The sequence below is a fragment of the Eupeodes corollae genome, chromosome 1 (genome assembly GCF_945859685.1).
Source record: "Eupeodes corollae chromosome 1, idEupCoro1.1, whole genome shotgun sequence".
Lineage (NCBI taxonomy): Eukaryota > Metazoa > Arthropoda > Insecta > Diptera > Syrphidae > Eupeodes > Eupeodes corollae.
In genome coordinates, this window is record NC_079147.1 from 309,796,442 (window position 1) to 309,813,421 (window position 16,980).

The following is a 16,980-nucleotide window of genomic DNA, read 5'->3' on the forward strand; positions in this document are numbered from 1 at the left end:
ATAACAAGTATATAAGAAATTAGAAATAGATTTAAATTGGTTAAAGAGTTCAACATAAAAAGAGAAGTTGACTGGAGACAGAGTTTTGAGATACGTTTTCCATGCCTTATTTCTTTTGTTACACAGTAAACGCAATTCTTTCGTGTACCAAGGATGGCTAAAGTTCGTATTTCTTGATTTCTTTATCGGTACATTTTTTTCTAAATAATAATTAAGGATCCTATAAAAAATTGAAACTGCTTCGTCAATGTTAGAAAATGCTAGTGTATCAGCAATTCCAGAAATGGTTAAATCTTCAGACCACTGCTGGAAATTGGCTCTTCTGAAATCAAAATTATATAAGCAATCAAAAGAATTACTGTGATTAGTAAGGTGATTACTTAAGTCAAAAAAATGTCCAAAGGGGGGTGATATTTGTCAATATTAGTAATTCCTGATCTAGATTCTAGAACAAGAGTACTAATAGCATCAGAAGAAAAGACTAAATCGAAAATTCGATTTTATGAGTTTTTAATACTTTCTGTGAAATAAAATAAGTTTCAAGCCAATATTTTTAATTTTTGAAAAGCTATTTGAGTCGAAAGTTAATTTTTACCAAGTTTTAGTATTGTTCTTTTTTAGAGTTTTTTTTTTGTAAAAAAATTGTCAATTAGATTTTTTTCAAAATTTTACCGAATGTTGAAAACAATATTTCTTATAAGATAAAATTAGTTTGAAGCCAATATCTACAATTTTTGAAAAGATATTTGAGTCGAATTTCAATTTTTACCAACTTTTATAAATTTTTTTTGGTTTTTATTTTTTGTAAAAAACCGTCAATTCGATTTTTCTCAAAATTTGTCCTAATGTTAAAAACAATATTTCTTATAACATAAAATTAGTTAAAAGCTATTATCTCAAGTTTTTGAAAAGATATTTGAATCGAAAATCATTTTTTACCAACTTTTGTTAAATTTTCTTTTAAATTTTAAATTTTTGGAAAAAACTGTCAATTTGATTTTTCTTAAAATTTTACTGAATGATGACAACAATATTTTTTAAAAGATAAAAGAAATTTAATACCAAAATCTCAACGTTTTGAAAAGATATTTGAGTAGAGAATCAATTTTAACCAACTTTTATTAATTTTTTTGCTTAGGTTTTTATTTTTTATAAAAAAACTATCATTTCGATTTTTCTCAAAATATAACTAGATGTTAAAAACTTGATTTTTCGTAGCACAAAATTGTTTTTGAGATAAAATCATTTTTTATTGGTAAAATGATAGAGGTGAAAACATTTTTTTTTTAATTTATAAAAAAAATGTTAATTGATTTTTTTTTAAAACTATATTTGGTTGGTATCATGTTACAATACATAATATAAAATTAAATTTTTGGTTCGTAAGATATTCAGCGTTAACCGAAATTAATTTACCTTATTTTTAAACTGCTATGGTAAAAAATCACCCACGCAATTTTTTGAAAGCCCTTACTGCATCTTTCTGCCATATTGTATGTATAACAAAATTTATTTGAAATCGATATCTCTTCTGGTTCTTGAGCTATGGAAGATGAAAAATACTTCGCGAACGTACGGACGTACGAACGTACGTACACACACACGCACAGACATCTTTCTAAAAATCTTTTATTTCGAATCTATGTACCTTGACAAATCGGACCCATTACAATAACTTCCTATGGGAAGTTAAAAATTGTAACCATAGTGCAGTGATATTTGGTTCTTAGATCGGAAAATGTACACCTATGTATGTAGATGAACTTTGATACATAACTTTATGACATCGTTGTAAATAAGGTGTTATAAGTCGCTATTTGTATCACGTATATGACGTCTCAACTAATGTCAAATAGTGCAAATTTATTTTGAAAATCCTGTTTAATTTTTTCAGTTTTTATAAGCAAATTTTGTTTATCGATGAGCCTGACCTTAGGTTGAATGGATACTTTAATAAACAAAACTACTGTAATTTCAATGATCGTAATCAACTAGCCATTGATTAGACGTCACATCCTTAAAAAGTAACTATTTGGTGTACCCTATAGGCAAAAGGAATCATTGGTCTACATTTCTTCAAAAATGTTGCCGGCCATAATGTTACAGTAAATGGGGAACGTTTCCATGACTAATGACTTTTCTGTGCCTGAATTGGATCATTACGTTTGGTTCCAACAACACGGTGCTACATACTAAATAGCCAAGGAAACAATCGATTTATTGAAGAAAACTTTACGTGAGTGCATTATTACGATCCTTGTCCGCTGTTTTCAGTATGAGTTAATGTGAAGTAAAATTCGTATACTGTAAGTTCATTTGGATGTTATATGTTTATAACCACATTGTAGCGAGATTTTAGGGCTACTTGTTTTTAAGAAAAAAATCACATTTCATTTAAAGTGTCATTTTTTTACGTGAAAATGTCATATAATCGTTTTTGTAGACAATTACTTCTCCCACAACTAAGAACTTTTTATTGTATGACCCATAAAAAGCGAGACATTTTAAAAAAAAATGTACCAGTACAGCTGAATTTCTCGTTATTTTAAGCATCTTAACAGAGCATTTCAAACTCAAAACTGTGACTCTTTTTTCTGTTTAGTCTTATCAGAGATTTAATGTTACATACATTATTTTATCGTTTAGATTTAGAAGATGGCTTCTGAACCGTAAGTCTTCTGAGTGCAATCAACCTGCTCGAAAAAAAGACCGAACCTTATAAGTAAAACTTTGAACACAACAAATTTCAAGCATGTTATTTGTTAATAACTAAACAATTCTCAAAACAATTTTAGCGTCAAAAAAAGCATCAAATTGCTCTCTCCAGTTAGGCACATTTTGTTATAAATGAAAAGTTCAATACTTTATTTAATATCTTAAAAGAAATTCAACTAATTTTAGGCTTGAAGTGGAAAAAAATCTATTAGTATGTTTTTAAGCTTGATTTATTAAAACAATAAAGTATGCACACATATTTCCAACTCAACTTAAATTTTCAAAATCCTGAATTTTTAGGTAATGTATTTCAATATTAATTTTAACTATTCAAGAAATCTTTAGGGCAGACTTAGCTATATGAGTGTTTTCAGTATGCTCTGAAGAGTCAGAGATTCGCTTTTGAGTTGATAAATTGATTTTCAAGAAAATCTTTTGACTTGAAACAATATTTGCGTTTGACATTCATGAAGACTTGCCTTTGTGACTTGCATCAGTCATTCTTGCGCCATGCATATCTGAATTCCATATGCAAACGTTTTCGGATAGCTTATCTTTTTAAACAATTCTTAAATTCGAATTTGCATGAATAACCTTAATAGTTTCGTATTTATGATATAATTCCACAAGATAGATTGAATGTGTTTTTCAACCCACAAAGGATGCGTTCAGATTCATTTACAAGACTGGTTAAGCTTTACTTTGCTGAATTTAAATCTTTAAATCCGGATTTTTTCTGACAAACAAAGATAATATAGGTAAAGTAAGTTACATTCAGCTTTCAATCTTATATCATCCTACACTCATTGTTAAGTATAAAAGCGTACATTTCCCTCTTACTATGTTTTTTTTGTTTTGATAACATTTTAACTTGAAAATTTCTACCATCCTTATTCACTTATTCATTCCAAAAGAGTATACTCGAGACAGATGCGTTTTTTTACCACTCCATAATCTCTTGTGTTGGGTTATTGTTTGGCCAAAAATGTTTCTGATACACTGAAAATAATTGTTTGATGATATTTTATAGGAGTTTTAGAAGCTAGTTATTCTGTGGCAAATAAAAATATTGAAAAGACGTGACAAGTTCCCATAGAGCACTCTTTCCCTGAATGTAGTTTTTATGAGGGACTCAGTTTATAGGTATACCTTATTTCAGAATTTTTAAAAAAGAAATATCTTATTTTCAATGTTGTTTTATCTCAACTGAAAAATATAACTTCTTATTTTTTTAGATGTTCTTTCCGTGTAGAAAAATTAACCATTATTATAGAATGGGAAAAATGGACGAGTGCGAGGGCGAGGGCGAGGACTAGGACAGCATCACGATGCTTATAAAATAGAAAAGTCTGCACAATTTGATGTCATGCTTTAAGTCAAATTATGGAGATACAACTATATATAGCTAGAACCTTCAGTTAACTTAAAAATAAGTAAACCATTGTTCGGAAGCTTTAAATACAAAAAAAATAGGAGATAAAATTATGTTATAGTTGAGATTTTGCTCTTTTGTCTGACATTTCTGTTTGATTACATTTCCTTCTTGTTTGGTTATGTGGGAACTGGGAACAAGGAACAAGCTCATAGCTGGAGTTCAGCTGACAGCTGTCCTCGTATATTTTTCTGTTAAGTTGCAACTTTTTTTATATAACAGAAAAACGCTTATAGGGAAAAATTACAGCATCATTTAATTGTGCAAGCTTACATAATGTATTTAAAAAGATTATTTGTTTAATCTCTTCATTTGTTAGTTTTTATGGTTAAAATATAATTTAAGTTTTTAGAACTAATTTATTTACATGAAAATGATGAAAATGTTGACATAATACCTTGTATTAAATCAAAAATTACTCTCCGCTAAGTATGACGTAAATATGTTCATACAGCTATGGGCGAAAAAAAAGCACACTATTTCTAAAAATTATGCGTTTTCAACGTTTGTTAAGTTTTTTCCTCTTCTGGTAAAAGAATTTTCTTAAAATCTTAAATTATTCCAACAAATTCGGGGAAAGCACAGAAAGACAAGAATTATTCTTGGAGTATTTGTCAACTTCTCGCAAGAGGTAGTACCCGTTTAAAAAAAATTAGATAGCACAGGCAGGAATTGAACAAAAGACCTCTGACAAGACAGTCCTGAGCACTATTCATCAATCACGCTATGGGTACTAATGATGTCTCGGCACCTACAAAACTATGTTCCTAAAGATAAAGGCCGGAAAAAAAATTTTAATACTGGATTTTTAGTTTTTATTATAAATATATTGTAAAATTGTTAATGGTTTTCTACTGCTCAAAACTTAGAACGCGTTTATTACAATACTGCATATCTTAAGTTGGTCGGACTCATAACTCTGACAGTTTGCAACCGATAGACTTTACATTTTCAACCTTGTGTAGAAAATACATTCTACTTCTTTTAAACTTTACAAAGCAAGCTATTGTATTAGGTCCGATTTGCCAAATTAGAATTTTTGACATTTCTCAAAGGTTCAAGGTCCCTAGAAACTAAATTAAAGATGTGGGGAGAGATGTCTGCACGTCTGTACGTTTGGAAAGCTTTATTCGTCAGCTATATCTCAAAAAACAGTTTAGATAGCGACTTCAAATAAATAGAATTACATATACAGATAATAATGCAGAAAGATGCAGAAAAGACTCTCTGGGTGATTTTTTAACCATAGCAATTTGAAAAAAGTAAAGTAAAAAGTATGTAAAATATTGTTTTCGACTTTCAATCAATTTTTAATAAATATAAATACAAAAGTCCGTTTTTGAACAAACATTTAAATTTACAAAACATATTAAGCAAAATTGGTAAAAATTGATATTCAAAACTCGATTTCTCGTGAAGAAATGATTCCATACTGTGATAAATTTTGTTGTTAATCTGTATTTGTTTATATAGGAAATACAAATTTTCAAGAAATGCTACAATTCAAATTGGTAAAAATTCTTTTTAGACTAAAAATCTCTTTCACAAAAATAGATTTTTATACGAAACATATCGATGCTGTCAAGAAACAACATAAAAGATGGCATACAATTTGCTGGGAAGCTTTTGAACAAAAACAGCGCTTTTAGGAAATTGAGAATCAAATACTTTCTAATAAATACTGAAATTTGTTGCGTACCTCACCTTAAAGAATTCAACCACAATACCCGTTCTGCTAGGAATGCCCATCAGTTAACCCTTGAGACCAATTTCAGTAGTACTGTTCAGTACAGAGATTCTTTCTTTAGTCGCACTACACGAATGTGGAATTCATTACAATTCTCAATATTTCCCACTCACTTTAATGTGCAGACATTCAAAACCAATGTGCATCGGTTTCTACTTTCTAATACTATCCTCCTTTTCTATATTATAAGGGTTTTAACAACCCCTTTAGTGCGCGCACAGTATAAAAAAAAAAACTTGTATTCAATTCTTGTTCTGAAATAAAAAATACATTAATTCATATTTTATTATTTCACAAGTCAAAAATAATTTTAATTTCTATAAGTCAATAGATAAGTGTGCTTTTTCGTTGCCCATAGATGCATATCAAATTTCAGTAAACCTATGACAACGAATTCCAAATCCTTGAAAAAAAAAACAGTCCTTATAAATTAAATTTTTGAGAAAAATTAATTGTTTCACACGAAAATTCACTCGAAAAACAAACTATTCAAATGAATTTACAATTTTTATTTTTCACGGAAACAAATTATCAGTAAACATATAAATTAATAATAGATAATTATGTTTTCATAGATCTTTAAAACAGTTTCTAAAAAAGTACTTATATTCATTATTCTTTTCTACAGATTCGAAAATTCTATTTATTTCAAGGTTTTCCATTCCGATTTCTATGAATCAATATTTCACACGAAATCAGGAAAACAAAGTAACAAAAGTAAATTTATTGTACCGACCAAAAAGAAAATAAAGACAAAAGTCAATAAGCTCTTTCCTCTTGTTTTTGCAAACTCTAAATTCTTTCGAAGAACTTTTTCAATAATTTTTATCAAATCAAAGTCATTTCTTGTCTTCTTATAAGTTTTATATTCTTATTCAGGTACTTTTGCACTTTCTTTTTGTGCTTCTTAAAATCTCTCTGAATTATTAACTGGACTTATTCAAGGTAACAAGAAGCATTAGCGCAAACGAAAAACTTCTTACGAATTACGACCATCAAATGGCCTTTCAGATTAAGTATTAGCTTTCAAGGAACTCACGTTCACGACACTTTTTTTGAAGATTTTTAATTAAAAAGTTAGAAAAGATAGAATGATGAACCGCCTTCAGGCAAGAAACCAACGCGAAAATGCGGTTGTGGCTAACAAAAGTCAATTTAACACCACGCTTCGTTGCCTTCAACTATACACCGCAATGTAGGGCATTAGAGAGATCCAGCATCAAAATCAGCAACCCAAGGAAACAAAATGATAAACCTCCTAAACAAAAGAGAAATTTCAACTTTTCTGTTTGCTGCTAAACTAATTTTCGGCTTATAAGCAGAATTCGGCTTGAGAAAAGCATTTCCCATTTTCCATCCTACGTGGAATTTGAAATTTCAAGACCAACTCCCATCAGCTAGGACCGATACACATCGATGGCGATGGCTATGGCTATGGCCCTGGATCTGAATGTTAGGACTACTTTCTGAGGACAAAATAAACAACACACACAACAACAAAAACAAAACTGAAGAAGTTTCTTTTTGTGGATTTTCTTTTGAGCTCGTCAAGAACTCACTACAAAATGTTAATGGATTCATTTTGTCATATTTCGAAAAGCTCTTGACTTGACTCACTGCCAATGGTGGTAAAAGGCATCCCACCAGAATTATTTCTCTTGCTTTTTTTGTCATTTTAAGTATATACGATTTGACATGAACAACAAGTCGCAAGTCGTCAGTTGTTGGCTGTAATTTGGTCGTTCCATTATGAGGCCAGACACATTTTCATATTGATTTCGAAAGTCCTTTGTGACGAGGAGAATGGAGGCTATTGTTGTGTTGTATCTCTTTTGGTAAAGCATTGACAGGCTGCAAGCTACAGGCAAAGAGGCAGAGAAGAGTCACTTGTTGATTATTGTTATAGACAGTCCTCGAAAGTAATTGCTGTAGGGAAAATGTATGGTGTGTTGAGCCAGGATATTTGTTTAGCTGTCGTTCAGTTTTGTCGGACCGTAACGGGCCGGGTCGGGCTGGGCATAGCACTATATATAGGATTTGAATAAAGCTTGTTGTAAAGTATAGACACGGGGAAAGAATAAAAATTATGTCCTTTTTTATACCTTTTTCTATAGGGTGCTTTGAGTGTCATTGCTTATTTAAGCATAAAGAAATGTCTATAGTTGAGTTGTTTCAAAATTTGATTTCCAGCATTGAACATATATTTTCAAATCATAATTCTTTCTGGCCAGCTTCATTCTTTTTTTGTTAAGGAAATATTAAAGAAATTCTTGACATCAGTTTACACAAGATAAAAGTCAGTTAAAGTCAAACAGAGTCAAACAAATTTTAGGCAAAAATTATTTCTATTTCATCACAGCAGAACTACAAAATTCACTGAAGTTGATGCACACCTTAGCACCTTAGTGATGATGAAATTCACTCTTTTAAGCCATGGAAAATGTTCCTGTATGTTTTTTATTCCTTCAAGGAAATATTTTTGTTTTTGTTTTATTTTGCAGGATGAGTGCGATATTCCAGTGAATTCCTAAGCAAATAAGAATTGTAATGTAAACACTGTTGACAACCGTGTAAATAGAATTTGTGTACATTCTAACATGGAATTGTAATTTAGAAGTTTGAATCGGAATAGATTTGATTGCAACGTTTTTAGTGTTTATTTTGTTTTTTATTCAGCTTCGTTATTCGTTGGATGACATGTCTTGACTCATGAAATAAATTACAGTTAATTTTATAAAATAGAAAGAAAAGTATATTTAAAACATTCTTCTTTGGGGAGGGAAAGTCGTTCTTTTGTTTTCATTTGGACGCTGCATTCGTTGGAAGTATTTTTTCTACGTTTTTCACTCTTGCTTCTCTTAAAAACAGAAAAAAAATGAAAAATGATATCAGATGTGCTCGTGCTTAAAAGTTTCTCTATTTTAATCAGGTGAACTGGAGAACATTTGTTTAAATGTCAATAACACAAAAAAATACTTATACGACTGAGTGAACCGCATTGAAAAATGCAAATTTAATGAAAGTTTTAATTGGAAACAAGTTCAAGAATTTTGCTCGAAAATTCTCTTGTTTCATTAAATGCAGATGATGACATTATCAACTTGCACTTTCAAGGATTATTTTTAAAGAACAAATAAAATGCACGCGTTAAACTTTAAAATTAGGAAAAACGTTTCTTACGGAATTTTAATGCTCCTTTTTTAAATCTTGAGAAAAATTGCTTGTATGAATGTTGTATTATTATAATATGGTTAATTTTTTCATGGTTTTATTTTATAAATATGATTTCCATTATATTTTCGACATTGCTACATACCATCTGTTACTTTAAGAAAAACAAATTTAATTTAAATTCAAGTATTTTATTTTTGATGTTTAAGAAAAGGCAGGATTAAAAAATTTGGTTCTTTTGCTTGACTGCTCTTTAGAGATATAAATTTCAAAAAAAGGAAGTCTTTCATAGAGCGGTGACAAAGACAACAATATTAATTAATGGAAAGTACATATTTGTTTCAGTTTAAATGAAATTCGAATTTAATTTACGGCATTGCCAGGTTTGGCAACACTCCCCCCTGGTAAGCTGGTGGCTTCTTCCAGTTACCATCTTCGCCAAACCGTCTTACATCAAGTACTGCTAGTTTTGCCACCGGTCGTGTGTATGTTCCAGTGGCTGTCTTCACAATTGCTGATCTCGTCTGTCCGTCTTTGCTTAGGTTCGCCTGCAAGATTACTCCCTTTGGCCAGGTGTTTCTGGGGTTGTTTTCATCAACAATTAAAACGATATCTCCTTCTGATACAGGCTTAGCAGGTTCGAACCATTTCGTTCGTCTGGTGAGAGAGGGGAGATATTCCTTCACCCAACGCTTCCAAAAAAGATTACTGTATTGTTCGCATGCAAGCCAATGTTTGCGGAGTGTATGGCCATCGCTTGAAAGCTCCCCGGTAAGTTTTATGCCGTTTGATGACCCCATCAAAAAATGATTTGGGGTGAGCGCCTCATCACTGTCGGTATCTATAGGAATATAAGTAAGTGGTCTAGAATTTATAATGAACTCAACCTCCGCCATCATTGTAAGCAAAACTTCGTCTTTAGGGTTACGGCCGATATGCATTTTTGCCAAAACTTGTTTCACTGATCGTATAAGCCGCTCCCAGCTACCACCCATATGGGGCGAAGTGGGAGGGATGAACTTCCATTCAATTTTTTCTTTTTCAAGATTTTTAGAAATGTCTTCTGTGCAAAGCTCTTCTATTGCCGTTTTCAGTTCTTGACTAGCTCCTCGGAAATTTGTGCCGTTGTCACTCCAGACTTGCTTCGGTCTTCCTCGTTTCGCGCAAAATCTTTTAATTGCTAGGATGCACGAATCACTTGACAGGCTATGTGCTATTTCGATTTGAATAGCTCTCACAGTGAGACAAGTAAATAGAACACCCCATCGTTTTTCGGTGTGTCGTCCAACGGTGACTAGGATTGGTCCAAAATAATCCACCCCTACATATGTAAATGGTCGTGTAAAGGCCTTTAGGCGTGCTTCAGGAAGATCAGACATCATTGGAGCTACAGGCATAGCTCTATTGTTGCGACACTCTTGACAATTATTTTGAACTCTTTTTAGGACTGCTCTTAAAGTTGGAATGTAAAAGAATTGACGTATTTCATTTACTGCTGTTTCGAAAAAAATATGTTTATATTTTCTATGAAAATTGTCAACAATCAGTGTAGTGACATGATGCTGTTTCGGTAAGATAATTGGTCTTTTACAATCAAGAGTAACATGGTTAGAAGCATCTATACGACCTTTTACCCTCAATACTCCCTTCGTATCCAGATAAGGACTCAACTGGTATAGTGAACTTGTTTTTTCAATTGGCTGTTTATTTTGCAAGGCATTTATTTCTTTAGGATAACCTTCAGATTGACATATCATATACAAATATGTTTCAGCTCCTTTGACGTAATCTAGATTACCATTTTCGTTTTGACATAGCCAAAGTAGATAACTTTTCGTACCTTTACTTTCTCCTAGATCGAAACAATCGTCCGGTTTGCGAAATTTCTGTAGAAATATACAGAAGTATTTAAAAACATATGAAACTGCAGTGACCGTTTCTTCCCATGAAGAAAACTGCATATAATTTTGTAGTGGTGTTACAGAAACGTCAATGTGAGTATGTACTTCAATCTCATTACCTGTATCCCCTTTAGGATTCAAAGGCCAAGAATCTTTTGGGCTGTAGAGAAAATCTGGTCCTCGATACCAACGGCTGTCTGAAGAAAAATCAACTTTGAGATTCCACTTTGTGGCATCATCGGCTACGTTATGTTCACTTGGGACCCATCGCCACTCGTTTTCATTCGAATTTTCTAGTATTTCACCAACTCTAAATGTAACAAACTGTTTAAGCTTTCGATTATCATTTTTTATCCAACATAATACTGACTGAGAATCTGACCAGAAGTAACGCCTATTTATTTGAATTGAGTGTCCATTAATGACAGTTTGTGCTAATCGAACACCTAACACAGCTGCTTCTAATTCCATTCTAGGAACTGAAATCGGTTTTAAAGAAGCTACTTTCGTTTTTGAACATACCAAATTGCATTGAATAGATGTGCCACGTTGTACTCTCAAGTAGCATACCGCAGCAAATCCTGACAGGCTAGCGTCTACAAAAACATGTAACTCTACTGTAGATTCAGCATCAAACTTCAAGTTATTAAGATAAGGTCTTCTTATTTTGATTTCTCTAATTGTAGGTAGCAAATTCAGCCACTTTTTCCAAAGTTCAAAGTGCGCTTCATGTATTGGTTCATCCCAGTTTATACGCTCACGCCAAATAGATTGCAATAAAATTTTTAGAAACATCAAGAAATGCCCAATTAGACCAAGTGGGTCAAAGGTACTCATAAGCACGCGCAAAACAATTCGTTTAGTCGGGGGAAATAAGCCCTCTAGGATCTCTTTATCAAAATATTTGCTGTTAAATAAAAATGAAAATTGGTCAGTTAACGGTGACCACCACATCCCTAAAACTTTTTCAAATTCGTAAGGACTTGAACGGTTTTTAAATGGCTTTGCAGAATCGGCTGCATTTTTTCCTAGAGCTGCTACTACACTCTCACAGTTGCTCATGAAGTTTCTTATTTCAAAGCCAGCCTGTTGATGAATGTATATGACTTCGTTTGTTATGCGCATTGCTTCTTCTGGGGTGTCAAAACTGTCTAAAAAATCGTCGACATAATGATTCCGTATAATGGCTTCTGCTGCTCGGGGAAACTTTTCAGAATGTTCCATTGCATTTTTGTTTTTCACATAATCTGCACAGTATGGTGAGCATGTGGCACCGAAAGTTAGTACGTTCATAGCGTAGTCTTCTATTATTCCTGTTTCCTTGCTCCTCCACAGGAACCTTTGAGCGTGTTGATCAGCTTCTTCCACAAGCACTTGGTGGAACATTTCTTTTATATCACCACAGATTGCTATATTCCTTTGACGAAAACGAAATAGTATGTCTATAAGTGAGACAAGATAGTCGGGTCCGGAAAGTAGCATTGAGTTTAGCGAAACTCCATCAACTTGCGCGGCCGCATCCCATACCATTCGCACCTTTGATGGCTTGTTGGGATTTAAAACGGGGAAAATGGGAAGATACCAGATTCGGTTGCCTTTATAGTTTTGTAAATCATCACTTGTAAGTTTGCGCACATATCCTTGTCGTAAATAATCGGATATTTGTGAATCTAAATTTGCTGCTAGTTCGGGCTCTTTATGTAATCGTTTCTCAAGGCAGATAAGTCTTCGTTCTGCGGAGGGTCTGCTATTTGGAAATGCATGACATTCACTTTTCCATAAAAGCGGAACACTGAACCTCTTACCTAGTCGTTTAGCTGAGCTTTCTAGCAGGTTCTCGGCTCTTACATCTCTGTCCTTAGTAAGTTTTCTTATCTCCTTTGAACCGAAGCTTTCTATTGAAAAGAATTCCCGAACTAATTCATGAAGCTTTTCATCTGCTTGCTCTTTACACTCACACAAATGATAATTTTGATAATCGATTGATGTTTCACCTTCCTCTTCACAAGGTCCAAAAATAGTCCATCCAAGACGTGTTTTGATTGCTGATGGTTGGTTAATTCTTCCTTCGCGATATTTCAGAGAATTTAATAAATTGGCATTATCAAGGCCTATTAATATTCTCGGTCGAGCATCAGTAAAAGATTGAAAAGGAATACCTTTCAAATAATGGTAGCATGACGCAAGCGAATCAAAGTTAATTGTTTGTGCAGGAAGATTTAAAGACTCAACAGTTCGAATGTTTGTAAGTGCGTACTTTTTAGAACTTTGTTTAGCTGCTATCATCAAGTTAACTTTCTTTGATTTCTCTTCAGTGCGAGAATTACCCGACGTCCATCTCAAACGGAGTTCTTGGGGTTCACCTTTTAATTTGAGAATGTCTGCCAACTCATTATCCATCATCGTCACAGAGGAGCCATCATCTAGAAAGGCGAATGCTTCGATTTTAATGTCATTGTTGTAGAGAGACACAGGCAAAATTTTAAACAACAAACTTCCTTTGTGTTTATGCGTGCAATGATAACTAGACAGATTTTGATTTTCAGATCTTGCAGCTGGTTGCTCATGTTTGTGCAGCAACTTATGATGTCTATACGTACAGTTCATTATTCCACATCTATTTGCGGACAAACATCTTCGCTTATTATGGTTGACAAGGCATGTGCGACACAGAAAATGTTTCTTCACTGCTTTCCATCTGTTATTTAAACTAAGTCCACTAAATTCATCGCAATTTTCCACTGACTTGCAAGATCCTTTACAGATAATACAATGCTTTTGCTGATCTTGACACTGGAATTCATTTTTCGCTTCATCATGATGTCCATTTAGATGCAAATTGGATGGCTGTCGCCTTTTGTCAGGCTTAACATCTTTTGAGAGTAAACTCACATCTGTTACCTCACAAGCAGCTTGGGCAACTTGAAACAACCAGGAACTAAATGTTGTCAGATCTATATTCTGCTTGCCCAGTTTAAAAACACCCCAATTCAACTTGGTTTGGAATGGCAATTTATCGGTCAATTCTTGCAACAGGCATGGGTTGTTTAAATGTGATGTCAATCCAGCAGCTTCCATTGTAGCAACGATGTTCTGAACCGATAAGGCAAAGGCGACTAATGTATCTAACTTATCATCTCTAGGTGGGCGTTCTTGTCTCAGCCTGGAAATCAGGGTTTTAATAATTGATTCTGGACGACCAAATAGCATCTTCAGTGTTTCGATTATACTTGGGACTTGATTTGGATAGAGTAGTTTAGCTCTCACTGATTCAAGGGCGTTGCCCTTTAGACATCTGTTAAGCCTTATCAAATTTTCGTCATCTGAAAACCCGCATGCAAGGGTTGTACTCTTGAAATAACTGAAAAATAATGGCCACTCTTCTGGCCGTCCCGAAAACGTCGGTAATTCCTTAGAATCAATATGCCTTGTTGCTATCTGCTGAGTATTAAGATAAGGCCTTCCTCTTGCTTGGTCGATGATGTCGTTGCCACGGTCATCGTTATGAAGAGTGTGGACGGTTGACGGATTTGGAAAAATTGTTGAGTCTCTGTTGGTTGTTGTGTTGGTGTTAACAGCTGGCATGGAAGAACCGTTGGCTCCGACCCATGTCTCATTTAGATTTATTGCTCTTGTTAGCTCTTGGGTATTAGATTTGGGTACTAATTGTTGCTTGCTTCCGCTTTGATGATTCAAAGTAGGGCAAACTTGGGTTTTAGTTATGGATTGCTGGTTAATCCACTTATCTACCCTTGATGATGTTGACTCGTCTTCACTTTCACTATCCGTTTGTTGCTCCAAAAGCTTATACTTTGCTTCCAAATATTCGCGATCTCTTTTTTTCATTAGATCTCTTTCTTCTTCTAACCTCATTAAGTTTAATTGCAATGATTTTACCGAATTTATAGATTTGGATTTATTTGATTTTGTACGCGCTGGGACACATAACTTGGGATGTTCATTTTTGTTGCCGTTAAGTTGTTTCGAGGCAGTAGGTGAAAAAGACGTCTGTTGTAGATTTCTTCCGGAATCCGCTGGTGGTAACCGTGTCGATGTACATATAGGGTTTTTTTGTGTTGCTTCAAACTGTTCGTTGGATGATGAAGTCCCTCCTTGGTTATCCAAGTCCTTCTGATGACACTCTTCGCATTTCCAGTCTTTATCTTCGATGCTGGCGTTAACTCCGACACATTTAAAGTGATGCCATCCATCACATTCGTCACATTGAACCATTTGACTGTTGTCGGCATCGTTACATGATTGGCAGGAAATTTGTGCATCGGGTTGTTTTGTATTTGACGGAGGTGAGTTCACCATATTTTCAAACAACTTACTATAAACCTTAATACTAAGACTTACCTGACAGTGGCGAATATGAGCTGAACAAAAATTCTCTGAGGTGGAGGTTAAGTTTCATTTGGCTGCAACTCGGCACGTGTTGAAATATTCCAGGTAACCTTTTGAAGCGTTAATCCACAATTTGATCGTAATCTTGGCGATGGTTATCGTATCTCTATTTATATTAAAGACAATTCTTTAGACTTTAGCTAGGCTTTGGTGAACGAACTCGTAGGTTATGCCTATGGCTTTTGTCGTGTTTTTTTTTTAAACAGAATTGCGAGCAGTTTATACTGATATTTAAGCAAATTTTTTAATGTTACTTTAAGAAAAACAAATTTAATTTAAATTCAAGTATTTTATTTTTGATGTTTAAGAAAAGGCAGGATTAAAAAATTTGGTTCTTTTGCTTGACTGCTCTTTAGAGATATAAATTTCAAAAAAAGGAAGTCTTTCATAGAGCGGTGACAAAGACAACAATATTAATTAATGGAAAGTACATATTTGTTTCAGTTTAAATGAAATTCGAATTTAATTTACGGCATTGCCAGGTTTGGCAACACCATCCGATAAGCCCAGTTTTTTACAAATTCTAAGGTTTTTTCTCCGAAACCATAAACCCGCAATCGTAAAATACCATAAAGCCCAAAATTGGTCTCAAAGCACAAAAGGTTTTTAAAAAATAGCCAAAAAAACCTCAAAGGAAATGTCGTTACGCGCGAATAAATATTAAATAAAAGAACGCCCAAATTGTCAGTTTGACATTTTGGACAAAATATTCTCTAATTTTCTTATGACATAGGGGTTTGACTTTTTGACATTCATTTAATTAATTACTACTACATATTTCTTCTCGTTTCTATCATTTCTTATATCTTATCAGCCAATAACATATAACCCGAATCTTTAAATGATATTGAACCCAAAAGCTACGCCCTAAGAAATATCATGAAGAAATCGTCAAAAAGTCCAACCAACTTTTAATATCGTTACGCCCAAATTAAGAAATCATATAGTGAGCCCAAGCAGATGGGTTGCATAGGGGCAACATGTCCCCTATACATATTTTGCTGTTTAATTTATTATAATTCGTTTTATTTCACTTCAAAAACTAGCCTTATTTTGCTTTCTGTAAGTGAAATAAAACTAAACATATGTATGTGTTACGCTTTCTGATATTTTAAAATTGATTTGGACAATATGACATTAATTTTGAGCTTTGTGGCATTTTTTTCTTAAAAAGTTTTGGGCGATAAAACTATTTCGCGCAGGTTTTTTATTGGCAATAAGGCTAAATACTGTTTTTGTTTTGGAATTTCATAAAGTCCAATAAAAATGAATGACCAAAGGTTCGGTTATATTGCCCAAATTTACAACAACAAAATGTCAATACAATTCTGTTTGCATTATGACATTTTTATATCGTTTTGGACGAAAAGACGTAATGCCTATTGTCACCGCATATTGTCAATCTTGGTTTAAATATCGACTTCTAATGCTTTCACAGTTTATGGTTGGTGGGCATAAACCAATTTTGCAATAAATTGACAGCTAAAAGCGCTTTAAAATAAGTTCCGACGTATTTTAGAAACCAATTGTCAACAATGTTTAGCTGACTTTATAAAACAAAATATCAGCATGCAAGCAGCACTTATCAATTAATTTAAAGGATATAA

The 16,980-nt window shown here is 33.3% G+C and overlaps 1 protein-coding gene across 1 annotated transcript; it reads right to left on the minus strand.

The window, feature by feature from the left end:
- Positions 1-9,433: 9,433 nt before the first annotated feature.
- Positions 9,434-15,283, minus strand: LOC129952314 (uncharacterized). The gene has a single exon (XM_056064848.1). The coding sequence runs from the start codon at positions 15,281-15,283 to the stop codon at positions 9,434-9,436; it is 5,850 nt and encodes a 1,949-aa protein (XP_055920823.1).
- Positions 15,284-16,980: the final 1,697 nt, after the last annotated feature.